The following is a 13,864-nucleotide window of genomic DNA, read 5'->3' on the forward strand; positions in this document are numbered from 1 at the left end:
CTGCCGCAGGAACCCGAGGCGGTCTCTCTCCACCAGACTTAACCCGCCCGCAGCAATAGCCATGGAAGTTGCGGCGGCACAGACAGAGAGGGAACCGCTCCGCGCGGCATCTTTTTTGGATGTGTTTTCTCTACACAGTTCGCTTCTTTCCTCCTCCTTGGGGTAAGTGGAATCTAGTGCGTAATAACGAAGGGGAAAGACTCGGCGGCGGTGGAAGGGGGTTTCAGTAACACAAATGGTTAATGGGCTAAGTTGTTTTTCTTGTGGGGGGGGAGGCTCTGGCTTTACCCCCTCCACCCCCCACAGCCCATTCCACAAACGCAGTTTAGAGGTTGGGCTTGATGTCAGGCACATTAGGGGAGGGTGTGTTGGCATTACCACTTACTTGTTTACTTAATTTTTGGTGGATTCCTCCTCATTTGTGTTGTCCACATACTGAGAAGGGAGAGTGAAAGTGGAGGAAAGAGAAAGCCCCAGAGGTTGGGGGTGGGGTGGAGGGGGCAGTGAATTAGCAGAGAGATGCTAAGGGCCTGTGACTAGGGCAAGTTTTTAATCTACGTCAGACACCCCAGACCCCTGACCCTACTCCCTCACCCCAGCAAGTCCATCCTAAACCTCCCTAAACCTCCAAATAACGTTCCTGCTGATGCTTTTCTGGGGGGAAGATTCTCCAAGGGCTCAATAAAACTTCTGAGGGAAATATCCAATCTATCTCATCCTAAGACCTGCTCAATACATGTTTGTTGATTGACTGAACGATGCATCCTACGGCTACATTTTGTGCCAGGGGAATTTGCTTTGCATAGTAAACTAATTCCCTGATGTAGACCTTAGGGTAGCAGGGTAGCCCAATTCATTGTGCAAAGGAGGAAGGGTTGGAGTCCTAGATAATATAGCTACAGGGTCAGATTCATGGGTCCAGGGACCAGGTGAGCTCCCTTGGGTTAGAATCTCTGTGTTGTGACCTTGGGCTCATTCCTTTACCTCTCTGGGCCTTGATCTTCTCATCTGTAAAATGAGGCTGGTTGGAGCTTCTTCAACGCGACAGGGAAGATAAATACAGAGAAGTAAGAGACTGGGAGGGGCCATTAGATACATGCCAGTCTTGCTTCCCTATCCTCAGAGGCTTTGGGATAGAGGGTATTTTCCTCTGGGGGCACCTCTCTCTGACTCAGATGCAGGTAAAAACATTGCATTGCAGTGACTGGGCTGGAGCCCGCCTGCCTGTGAGCAGTTAAGGAGAGGGCAAATGGAGTCTCTCAAGGCTGTCTCAGGAGCTTGGAAGCTGCTCACTTCGGGTTTGGGGACAGAATTTCTCTGGGGTCATGGCTGGAGAAGCAGAAATTCCTTGTTTGTCTGATTTCCATGTCTCATCCATCCTCTCAGATTCCCTGTAGAGGGAAACAAAGTGTGGAAATGGAGTCCCAGAGAAGGTGGCTGTTAAAGTACCTTGGGAACCTGTGCCTTCCCAAAGGGCTGAGGGGTCAGAGGATCGCCATCAGACTGGGACCAGGTTTGCCTGAATGGGGTCTGCAGAGAACTCAGGATTTCAGTCCCAGCAGCCTGCAGCGTCCGTGACAGAGCACTTACCAGCCCTTCCCACAGATGACAGTGGACATCCGTGGACCTTGCCCTGGGCCTCAGAAACCTGGATGTGACTGTGGGCGATGGGAAAGATGTATAACAGGGCTCCCAGAGGCCTCAAGGTGCCCTAGGGTGGCATGCATCCAGAGAGCAACTGCCAGTGTAGGGGTTTAGGGCCATAGCAGGCAGTCTTGGGAATGAGCCCGGTAGTCACTTTCTCTTTCATAAATAAAGTCAACGACAACTCTAACCGGACCTCGTGGGCATTAGACAGTGAGACCCATGGAAGACCCATAGGCCCAGATGTAGGCCGTTATTGCCGTACGGCCAGCGCCTAGCACAGTGATGGCACATAGAAGGGGCTCAAGATACATGTCGAGCGGACAGTGAACGGGCAGTAATTTACCCACTTTCTGTCCACCACTGCTTCATGCAGCTCATGCCTTCATTTAGCAAGTATTTCTTGAACATCTACTATGTGCAAGTCTCTGTTGCTAGGAGCCGAAACAATTCGCAAGCATCATTCATATTGGTACTTCGAGTGGCCCGTTCGAGAGCATTTCGGCACCACCTGGCTCTTCTGGAGATCGAGGCCTCGCGGAAAACCCCTGGGCGGCTTCAGTGAGAGTGGGGGTAGGGGAGACGCGCCAGGTTCAGCCTCTTTCCGGGAACATGTGCGGGGTTCCTTTGCACTTGCCCCGGCCGGGCCTCCGGGGGCCGCAAGGTCTTTCTTGGCAACTCCACTTGCCTCTGGGGCCGTGGCGTCTCTCTCCAGCCGCCTCCCCCGCCCGCGAGCGGCGGCCCCAGCCGGGCTGCAGGTAGCTGGGGAAGGGACCGGGCCGCGCCTGGGGAACGAGCTTCTCCGGGTGGGGAGAGCCCGGCCAACGCGGAGCGGTCCCAGAACAAAAGGCTCATGGCTGGCACCGGCCTCTTTCAAGTGCGCTGGGGACGCGGGTTCGGGGCGCAGGCGGGAGAACCGGGCGCGGGAGGGGACTGGAGAGAAAAAATGAAGTGAGAAAAAAAGGGTGTGTGTGCGTGCGCCCAGGGTGGGAGCGGCGGTAAGAGGTCACCCCCGAGGCCGAGGTCTGCGGCGGGGGGGCCGGGGCCCCTCCTNCGGAGCGCGCGCCCGGGCGAGTGTGTGTGTGTGTGTGCGGGAGTGTGTGCGCACACGCCTTCGGGGGCTGGAGTGGCACTGCAGTGGGTTTCTCCCTCGCGCGCGGGTCCTCTGGCTGCTCAGCCCCCCTCCACCTGCCGCCACCGGGTTGGGGAAGCAGCTTGGCTTTTTTATCTTCCGGAGCCTCCCTCTCCATCTCTCCATCCACCCCTCGCCAGTCTTACTTTTCCTTTCACCCAGGGGGCTGCAGCTGGCCACCGTTCAGCCGGTGCCGACACCTAAGCCGTTTCCAGTCTCTCCTTAGCCAGTCTTTTCCACTTCTCTTTCTCTGGGGCTCCTCCACGAACCCGTACAGGGCTCCTTGGAAATTGTTTTGTTGGACTGCCGTACCGAGGCGTGTAAAGCTTGAGGACTTTATTATCATTTCGATTCTTTTCATTTCCTCCCCTTCTGGGCAACGGAGCAATGAAATTTCCAATCGAGACTCCAAGAAAACAGGTGAACTGGGATCCTAAAGGTTGGTATTTCCTACTTTTGGCCGCCGTGGTCCTGCCTCCGTCGCCTGCGTGCGCGCGCTTCCCTGAGTGGAAGCACTCTTGCTCCTGGCGGCGTGTGTCCTGAGGCTGGAAAATGCGCCCGGGAACCGCGGCGCGGGTGGGAGGAGGGCGGAGGCAGCGTGGGTTCCAAACCCAGATAGTGCCTGTCATTACCACATAATCATTGTCCCTCCTGGATTGTTTCAAAACCTATTTAAAGACACACCAAGCGGGCCCTTTGGCTAGAATTCCCACCAAGTGTCGGTATTTGCTTTTGACTTTATGTGTGCGAGTGTGTGCGTGTGTGTGTGTGTGTCCTTTGTTTCTGGTGATCTTTGTCTCTCTGGCAGATGGGTGGGGTGCCTCCCCCTGGACCTGGAGCTGCGCCGCCTGCTCAGGGTGTCCTCAGTGGGAAAGGTTTCCTGGCAGCAAGTGGAGCTCGGATCTGCAGTAACGGTCCCTGGAGGTGGCCCTTCTCCTAGGACATGGGGCATAATGGAGCCCCCAGGGCCTTCCGAGTCTTCTCTCAATCTTATTCCCAAGCCAGGCAGCTAGTTTGGCTCGGAGAGGAGTAGAAGTGGGAGGGGGTAGGGCTTTGCGAGAAGGGTGGGGCTGGCAAGGGCTGGGGAGGGGGCGCGCAGTGTGTCCTCCGGAGCAGCCGTGTGGTTTACAAGCTCTAATGAATGTTGGACAGCGTTCCCTTGGCGCAAAAGAGAGCGACTAAGACAGATTTGTGTGTGCCTAGCGCCGACCACCGTGTCTGTAATTAGCATACAGATGTTAGGGCCCCTTCTGAGTGACGGCCAGGCGAGCAGAACAAGTTGAAACGGAGTGTCCAGTTTTCGCAGAATTGAGCTTTTATAATTTCTCTTAGCCGCCTCCGAAGCTGGGTTGGGCTAGGCAACAGCTCTGTGTGTATTGGGTTGAAATTTGTTTATCTGATGTGTGTAGGTGCGTTTAATTTTTTTTTTTTGCAAGTGCATTTATTTTCTCCAGACCAGAAAAGCAGAAATGCACTTATTCGTGGAGTAAATGTATTATAGACTGACGGGCTATTAAAGAACGAATGAAGACATGTGGCCTGTTTTCAACATTGAAGCTGTTACACCTTAATGCAACCCGAACCCAACCCAGTTTTGTCTGTTGATCTCTGGAAAGTGTGCCTTGGTTTTTTATTTTATTTTATTTTATTTTAATCCCTGCAAAACATATTTATTGAGTGCCTTCTACTTACCAAATGCTGTCCCTGGAGATATAGTCAGAATAGTATAGAAAAACTCTTCTTGGCGTTTATAGTGAGGGACACAGACCTAAATCAATCAATGCACAGAAGAGTGTGTAATTACATGTTTATGTCCATTCCATGAAGGAGTGCATCAGGGTTTTAAGAAAGTGATAGAAGAGATTGACAAGGATCAGGGAAAGTGAGTAGTCAGGGAAGGTAGTCAGACACTTGTACTGAGACCTGGAAGATATGTAGTGATTAATTGGCCACTGAGGGGGTAAACTGACACAGAAGAGGAAACAGCAAGTGCAAAGTCCCTGAGGCGGAAGGAACATGCGTATTTGAGGAAGTGAAAGGCAGTTTCCATGGCTAGGGTGGAGAGCAAGGGAGCATGTGTTTTGAGGCGTGGCTGGTGGATCCATAGGGTCAGACCACCACAGCCTCATGTTGTAGGTAGAGTGGGATTGTGGGGTGGGGACAGGAGTGTTGTTTTTATCATAAGCCACTGAAGGCTTTCAAGCTGAGAAGAGGCATGATCTGAACTCAGTTTCCAAACAAGTGCTCTGTGGCTCTTGTGGATGTTAGGGACCAGACGCCATGGTGACATGGACCAGGGTAGTGGCTGTCGTAATGGAAAAGCGGACGGGGTAGGGAGCCGTGGAAGGCAGAAAGAAAATCAACAGGTTTTGTGTGAATACAGTGTAGAGGTGAAGTCGTTGGAAGAACCGGGAAGGCAGCAAGGACAGAACCAGTCTCGCAGGAAAGCTCGTGCGTACAGTCTGGAACTTGTTGAGTGGGAGATGTCCCTGAGCCCTCCAAGAGGTGTGTCAGGTGGGCAGCTGTCTAAAAAAATCATACTGGGATCATCAGGGAACTCTGGTCAGGATGCAGGGCTGTGAAGCTTGCCTTGGTTTTGAGAATACATTTCTGGATGATCGTCATTCTCTCTCTATATATCACAGTGATAAACACAGATGAATCCAACATGTTACAGCCTGACAACAGTGGATAAGTGCACAAGTAGCATCTACAGTCACAACCGATGGTGCTAAAAATGAAAAGACTCTGATAAAAATACCAACATTTAATCATTGCATGCAGGTGTTTCATGCACATTCTTTCATACAATTATTCTCACAATACTTATCCCATCATAAGTGCTTTGTCCCCACTTGCTTGCCATCAGGATACCACTGAACTACCTTCCAATAAGATGCTTGACTTCACGCACAATGGTTCCTGTAGCTGGGCGTGACAGTAGTCTTTTCTAGCTAGGGGGTGGAGGCAGGAAGAGAGTAGGGGGTGAGGGTGGCATATCTCACAGCTGTATAGAACCATGTGCTTTACACACATTAAAAAATAGTTCATTCTTAACTAATTCATTGTATTTAACTAGAAGAATATGTTAGTTACTCTTCTTCATTTAAAGTAGGAAGATACCATCCTAATTTTGCAGGTGAGGGAACTAAAGAACAGAGAGGTTGAATAACTTACCCAAGGTCACACAGCTAGTAGATGGTGGGGTTGGACTAGAACAGGGGTCCTTTAAAAAATTTTTTTAATGTTTATTTTTGGGAGAGAGAGAGAGAGAGAGAGAGAGATATCAAGAGTGAGGACGATGGGGGCAGAAAGAGAGGGAGACACAGAATCCAAAGCAGGCTCCAGGCTCTGAGCTGTCAGCACAGAACCCGACATGGGGCTCGAAGTCACAGACTGTGCGATCATGACCTGAACTGAAGTCGGATGCTTAACCGACTGAGCCACCCAGGCACCACAAGAACAAGGGTCCTTATACTTTGGGTGCTTTGGGTCTATCTCTTAAGTTATTGGGACCTCTGGCTCTTGTCTGGTGAGGCTCCCAGAGCTCAGGGACTCTCAGGGAGACTCAGGGAGAAGCTCATTGTAAAGAGAAAGAAAAGAATAAGGAAGAGGGGGAAGGAAAGGAAGAAGAATGCCTTTCCTATCTATTCCATTCTCCATTAACCCATCTAGCCAAATAGCCTCTCTACCTCTACCTCTGGTGGGCCCGTCACTGGCCAGTGGACAGACTTTGGGTCTGTTCTTTGGGAGTGTGGGTTTACACAGACCAAGTGTGTTTTAGCAGGGCAGAGAGGAAGGGGAGCCTAGCATTAGAATAGAAGAGGGGAGGGACAGTTCCACAGACTGTAGGATTTGAGTATTAGCAGATTTGAACCTTCAGGTGGAGGCGCTCACAGATTGTGGAAGGAGGTTGTAATTATGATGTTTTGCTTACAGCCCCATTACGTGACAATTTAATAGCACAGAATGAAGGTGGATTGAGAGCAGATTGGTTTTGATTGCCCTTGCATGAATTAAGCAAAGCACTGTCAAGAGGTTTAGGTGCAAAAGGAGACCTAAATGTAAGATGATTATTCTCCGGTGAGCTGTGGCCTTCCTCCATATTTGTCAAGCTAAGCCTATAACAGATAGTTACTGCTTGTCTAGGACCTCAGAGAAGTGGGCTGGCATGAAGTCTTGGCTTTCATAGGAGAACTTATGTGCATCTTAAATCACTGGGATCACCTGTTGATAATTTTTTTGCTGAAAACTGGGATTGGCTTGCTGTTTTATGTATCCTTTTTTCTATGTTTATTTATTTTGAGAGAGAGAGCGAGAGAGAGAGCGAGAGTGCAAGTGGGAGAGGAGCAGAGAGAAGGAGAGAGAATCCCAAGCAAGTTCTGTGCTCAGCACAAAGCCTGATGCGGGTCTGGATCTCACGACTGCGAGATCATGACCTGAGTTGAAATCAAGAGTTGGATGCTTAACCAACTGAGCCACCCATGTGCCCCTGCTTTTATGTATCTTAAGGGGTTTTAAAAACCAATAAGATCAGCAAACAATATTTCCACACCTCAAGGCAAGCAGGTCAATATGATGTAAAAAACTCTGGATTTGGAGGCAAAAGAATTAATTTCTAGAATAAGCTGTAGCAGTAATTAGCTGTGTGACTTGGGGTTGCTCATTTTACCTCTCTGGGTTTCATCCTCTTCCCATGTGCAAATGGGCCATTGACATGGCTTCTTTGACCCCATCTCTTCAACCCTCTCCTTTGATCTGACCTTTGGGCCATTTGGCTTCCATTTGTTCCTCAAATAGATCAAACTTGGTCCTGTCTCAGAGACTCACACATGCACTTTCCGCTGCTTATAATGCATTTCGTTGTGGCTGGCTCCTTTCCACCTTTGAATGTCAGCTCAAATGTCACCTTTTTAGCAAAGGCTTCCCTGTCCCATCTGAAGACCTCCCCTCTTGTTCCCCAGTCCTTCGCTTTCTATTATGTCACCTGTTCAGTTATCTTCCTGGTACTTGTCATTGTCTGAAAGCGTCTTACTCATGTGTCTCGTTTGATGCCAGCTTCCCTCACTAGCATGTGAATTTCATGAACAGGAACTTGCCCTGTCTGGATGACTGTCATATCCCCAGTGCCCCAGGAAGAGCCTGGCTCCTAGAAGATACTCAGTAACTTTTGCTGAATGAGTGGATGGTGGGGGGGGGGGGTTGGAATGGAGAGGGTCTCTCAGTCTTCATGCACGAAGGACATTCCAGGACCCCTCTAAGCTACAAGTGGCAAAGTACAAATAAGGAGAAAGGAAGAAGTTCCGTGTATAATGGGGTCTTGGAAAGGACATGGATATTCCCACTTCTTGCAAGCTCCCATCTCTCATAAAGTCTCCAGCAGACTGTTTCCTCCTGTTCTTCATCTCACCAGGAGTGAAAAGAGAATGGGGGTGCAGTGCAGGATGGGGCAGGGCGGTGAGGGTGAGGGTAGCCTGACAAAGATATGATTGGTACCCGTTACTCACTTGGCTTATATTGGCCATTGATATGTAGCTCTTCTTAGGTATTTAAATCCACTGAAGAAAGAAGCAAAGCTTCAGAGCTGGAGCTGGGTTTTTAAATTTTTAATTATTTTTATGTAATTTTTTAAATGTTTATTTTTGAGAGACAGAGTGGGAGAGGGGGAGGGGCAGAGAGGGACAGAGAAAGAATCCCAAGCAGGTTCCACGCCGTCAGCACAGAGCCCAATGAAAGGCTTGATCTCATGAAGCATGAGAACTCACGAACCATGAGATCATGGCCTGAGCCAAAGTCAGACCCTCAACCGATTGAGCCATCCAGATGCCCAAGGAGTTGGTGTTTGTTTTTTGTTTTCGTTTTTTAAAGCTGCATTTTGAGTGAATACCTGAATGCAAAATTCCAGAGAGGCCTGTATTGTACATGTATAGTGCTTTTAATTTACAGAACGCTTCATACAGATTATCTCATTTCTTCTAGAGACAACCCTATTTTCGTTGATATTGGAACCTGAGGTTTATTGATGAGAATAGAAAGAGGGAATGAGTTATTTAGAGGCCCAAGGCTGCAAACAGGCAAGCCAGTCCTTTCGATCCTTATGTCTAGGGCAGTCTCCCTCAAGATTTCCTCCCTGCTGGGGCCGTGGTCTATCCCATACGCGGTCATTGCCTGTTATCCATAAGTGTATTCGGAAGTTTCTCTGAGAGATTTAGAGGGAAAAGGCTCTCAGTTGATCAAAGAGTCCTTAGTCAATGGCTGTTTTCTGCAGGCCGTGCACTGGCTGGCACTTTATCCCGTGAATTCAGTTGAAGACCCTTGGATTTCACTTCTGCTCCCCTGGTTAAGAAGAAATTTCAGTCTCTTGTGATCAGCAAGGTCACTTGAGCACTCTCTTTACTAATGTGCTTCCAGACACACATTTGTATAGCTCATAGTTCCTGGAAAGAAAGTTGTCTATTTTTGATTTACCATCCAACTTTCAGGAGATCAGCATTCCAAATGGGATTAATAAATGTGCCAAAATCACCACAATTATCCTAGAAAGTAAAAAAGGAAAAATGTTCCAGAGATCGCCTGGGCCAAGATTTGGTTTGGGGTTCTTTTCCAGCAGTGTCTGAGGAAGCTTCACCATTCTTCTGCCCATCTCAGTGATTGCTGAGTAGAAATAAGACGAGGCGGGTTGATTTTGCTATTTCACCTTGTTTCCAAAAACATATGTGCTTTGGCTCTGTATTAGCCTGCTCAGGCTGTCATGACAAAACACCATAGACTGGGCGGGTCACGCAATGGAAATGTATTTTCTCACAGTTGTGGAGACTGGAAATGCAAGATCAAGGTGCCAGCAGGACCCATGTCTGGTGAGAGCTCTTCCTTCGGTTGCAGATGGCCACCTTCTTACTGTGTCCTCACAAGGTGGAGAGAGAGGGCACTCTGGTGGCTTCCCCCTCTGACAAGGGCAACAGTGTTATTGAATTAGAGCCCCACTCTTATAACCTCATTTAACCTTAATTATCCCCTTAGGGCCCTTCTCCAATACAGTCATGTTGGCAGTTAAGGTTTCCACTTATGAATTTTGCAGGGGACACAGTTCACTCCATAACAGGCTCTATATTAGTATCATAAGTCAGACGCATTCAAAAAATACAATGTGCGTCTTGCCCCAAATTGAGAAACTTCAAAAAAACCTGAGATACGGTGTGAAGGGTATCTGCTACGACACAGAAATGGGGCCCCACTGTTGGCAAGAAAAAGGTTACAGAGATAGTGGAGATAATATATATTTACTTTTAGTCCATAGAGAATTAGAAGAGTTTAATGAAACTGAAGCCATTTTACTGATAGCCAGTTAGAAGGTTTCAGTTTGGATAGCTTCCTGGGCTGAAGCCTAAAGGTGAATTAAAAGGAGACTCTTCTGTTGACCTCAGATTCTGTTCTAAAGGGCACTTACAAGATGAAGCAGACAGAGACAGTCAGGGGCTCAGCTCTGCATGACTTGGTTATGGAATCTCCCTAAATGTCAGATTTTTTAATGCGGATCAGAGGAACCACCATGCGCTTTCGGGCTCTGGTCCTGGTGGTATTCTCAGTGGACACTTTACTGTTTATTTAAAGCAGGCTCATTACTGTTACCCAGCACGGAAAAACAAAACCTCATATTTACTTTCAAGAACGCTTATTTGTGGTTTGCAGACAGAGTTTGGGATTTTTTTTCTCCCCTCATAAGTGTCTGGGACTGAGGACTATGAATTGAAAATGAAGCCTGACTTTCGAATCCTCCATTAGGGTTGGGGTCATGGTGGTGGTGAGTGTTAGGAAGTGTTGGCAAGGGAACTAGGAGGGAGTTGCATTCTCTTCCTCCTCCATTCCCAGAGCCAGAGAGGTTGGACGGATGGGCATAAGAGGTGGTGTGGAATGGTAGGTATAGGAAGGTAAGCTTTCAGGGGAATCCATGTTCTATACTACCAACTTTGGTTCCACGAATTCCCCCTGCCATAGAGGGAACTTTGAAGCAGAGCAGAATAGTGGTGAGACATAGGATTTGGAGAGTTAGCTGCTGCAATACATAAACCACATTATCATAGGGAACTTTACCTCCCTGATTCCTGTCTCCCTTCCTTATTCCTTCCTTCCTTTACCCCTTCACCCCTCATCTGCCTTCCACAGAGTTCTGATCTCAGTCACTATCTCTTATGCAGAGGATCCTTTTTTTAAAAAAAATTCATCTAGCCAATGTAGGGGTGTTTGTAGTGTTTTCAATTTAAAAAGGAGATGCCCGCAAGAGACAGTGCAGATTTACTCAAGTGATAGGAATCTAGAAGTCATGGTGACCTTTGCAGAATGGCCCCAAATGCTATTTGTATTTCTAAAAACAATTTTAATACCAGGAAAGTGAGTTTCTTATGTGTCAGAATGCCAATAGGTCCCCCAAATATCAACTATTTTAGCAGGCTAAAGACAGAGTGTAACTTACCAAATTTAATGTAATATGAGCCTGACAGTCTGAATAGAGTTGCTTGGTATCGGGTGTGATATTTGACAACTGAACATTTACTCACCTTTATCATATGAGATAAGAAGCAGGATCCAAGTGTTTAAGAAAAACTGATGGGAGAAAAGGCTTAGAAATGAAAGGATTCTGTCCATTAACTTATTATTGTTATTATTTTTTTGTCTGCAAATTTGGGGTAATCTATTGTTATCTGTTTTAACCATGAACCAACCTGGGTCAACTCCCAGATTCTACTGGTTGAGAAAGTTGCTTTACGCCAAAGGCGTTCATTTCTTCTGATAGAACTTGAGGACATATGGGAAGTAGTTATGGTAGATCCGGTTCAGCATGTACGTCTTTGAAACCTGGTAGAAGTAAATGTATGTTATATTCAAGTTAGCTTCTGGACTAGATGCTACCCTCTCTACAGCTTTGGAGCTTAAGGTTGAAGGATCTGGGTTCTAGCACTGGCATCACCATTCTTATGGGAAAGGAGATGGTTGTGCTGTTGTGGCTTGATATCCTTAGATCACCTGGGTCCCAGTTTGGGCTCTATCACTTACTGGTGGCTGCTTTTGGCAAGTAATTTCATTTGTCTGTGGCTTAGCATCATGTGTAAGGTGGAGATGATGACAGGCTGTACTTCTCTGATTTATTCTGTAGATTTAATAAAGTGATATATGCCAACTCTCAAAAGCATCCTGGAGCATTATGAAGGTTCCATGAATGGTAACTGCATTATATTGTTATCACGGTTGACGTGGCCCCTGTTCTGTGAAGTCAGGGAACACTCCAGCTCCAGCCTCTTGAGAAGCATCTGTTTCATTCTACAGATCATCGGGGAGGGTGGCCTACTGCACAACCCTCTCCCTGGGACTCTCTTGGACTGTCAGTATTCTTATCCCAGGTTTCAAAAATCTGGGTTGTTCTGGTCAAACCAAAGAAAAGATGAAAGGAAAAAATATAGTTTGGAATCATAATACCTGAGTCTGAGTTCTTGTTCCACCAATTGTATTAGTAGAATGATAAATTGGGCAAGTCGTTTAACCTTTTTTGAGCCTAAGTTTTCTCCTGGGTAAAGTAAAGATCATAATCAGCACCTGCTTCACAGTTGCTGAGATGATTAAATGAGATAATAAATGTGAACAAGCTTTATAAAATGTTAAGTTCTAGGCCAGCATTTCCCAAAATGTGTTCCATAAGACACAGTTAATCTTACCAGATACTATGAGAAAAAAAAAAAAAGGTTTCATGGTTGATTTACAGAATGATGTGTATTCATTCATTCCTTCCTAAAGAGTGGGTATTGCTGTGGGACAAAAACTCTGACATTTGTGGCTTAAACCAATGACAAATATTTATTATCTAATAGTTTCTGTGGATCAGGAATTTGGGGACAGCTTAGCTTGGTGGTCTGGCTTAGGAGTCACTCCGTGGTTGTGGTCAGAGGTCACCTGGGGCTGCTGTCATCTGATGGCTTGACTGGGGCTGGGGGAGCCGCTTCTGAGATGATGTGCTCATGTGACTTGCAACTGCTGCTCATTGTTGGAGAAGAGGGCTCATTTCCTGCTAATGTGGCCCTCTCCACAGGCTGTTTGAATGTCTTCCCAACATGGTGGCTGGCATCCCCCCAGATCAAGCCATTCAAGAGATAACAGGTGGAATTGTTACTACAGTCTTTTCATTAGATGTGAATTATTAAGTTTAGTTCATACTTGAGATGATTAAGCTCACTTTGGAAGGGAGGAGTATCCAAGGATTTGAGGATATATTTTAAAATTACTGTAAGCATTTCCCCCTCTTATTTATTGAATATATACTAAGTTCCAGGTACTCGAAGTGCTTTGTAGTCATTATCTTATATAATCCTCTTTATAGTCCAAAGAAAGAGATGCAATTATTATGCCTGCTTTCTGAATGAGGAGACTAAGTCCTACAGAGCTTGAATGACTTGCACAAAGTTAACTTGTAGTTCTGTTACTTAAACTGGGTCTGTCTGTTAATGCTGGCGCTATCACCTCTACCTGCACACCGCCTCTGATAATCCTGTAGTACAGAAACCTGGGTGATTTTGTGTAGCTCTGCATTTCCCGCTTCCCTGCAGAACAATGATTCACTGAACTCCGTTTACCCCTCCTATTACCTGCTACTGAAAATGATATTTTAGAAAGATAGTATGATGATTATTTATATAAAGGATGAATATATGGTCTCCTAATAGATCCCAGTACACCTACCAGTCCATGCAGATTATTCAGTTTACGAAAAGCATCTATTGAGGCTGCCTTAGGCAGGCACCCCACTATGCATAAATCTGTAGGACATTCACCGAAGAATAACCACATGATAAACCCAATTTCTTTTGAAACCAGAGCTGGCGTGCGACAGCTCTTAGGTCCACTTCTTTTTCAGACTCCCCTTCTTTGACACCCCCCTTCCTTTACAGATTCAGTGACTGAAAAGCCAGCCTCCTTGGACAAAGCCAGAACAGGACATCCTTCAGGCTGAGCAGGAGAGATGTCAGGGAATGGGTGTCTGGTGGGTTTCTGCAGCAGACCTGTGTCTGGATGGTGTGACTGAAACACCAGTCAGAGGGTAAC

The 13,864-nt window shown here is 47.0% G+C and overlaps 1 protein-coding gene across 1 annotated transcript in view; it reads left to right on the plus strand.

Annotated features, from left to right (window-relative positions):
• The first annotated feature begins 27 nt into the window (after positions 1-27).
• Positions 28-13,864, plus strand: part of KCNK10 (potassium two pore domain channel subfamily K member 10) — a 130,757-nt gene continuing 116,920 nt past the window's right edge. The window contains exon 1 of the mRNA XM_077780884.1: positions 28-162. Coding sequence (XP_077637010.1) covers positions 120-162 — 43 coding nt within the window. The 5' untranslated portion in view covers positions 28-119. The remainder of the gene's footprint in view (positions 163-13,864) is intronic.

This window comes from Crocuta crocuta, unplaced genomic scaffold (assembly GCF_008692635.1).
Source record: "Crocuta crocuta isolate KB4526 unplaced genomic scaffold, BGI_CrCroc_1.0 scaffold299, whole genome shotgun sequence".
NCBI classification, from domain to species: Eukaryota; Metazoa; Chordata; class Mammalia; order Carnivora; family Hyaenidae; genus Crocuta; species Crocuta crocuta.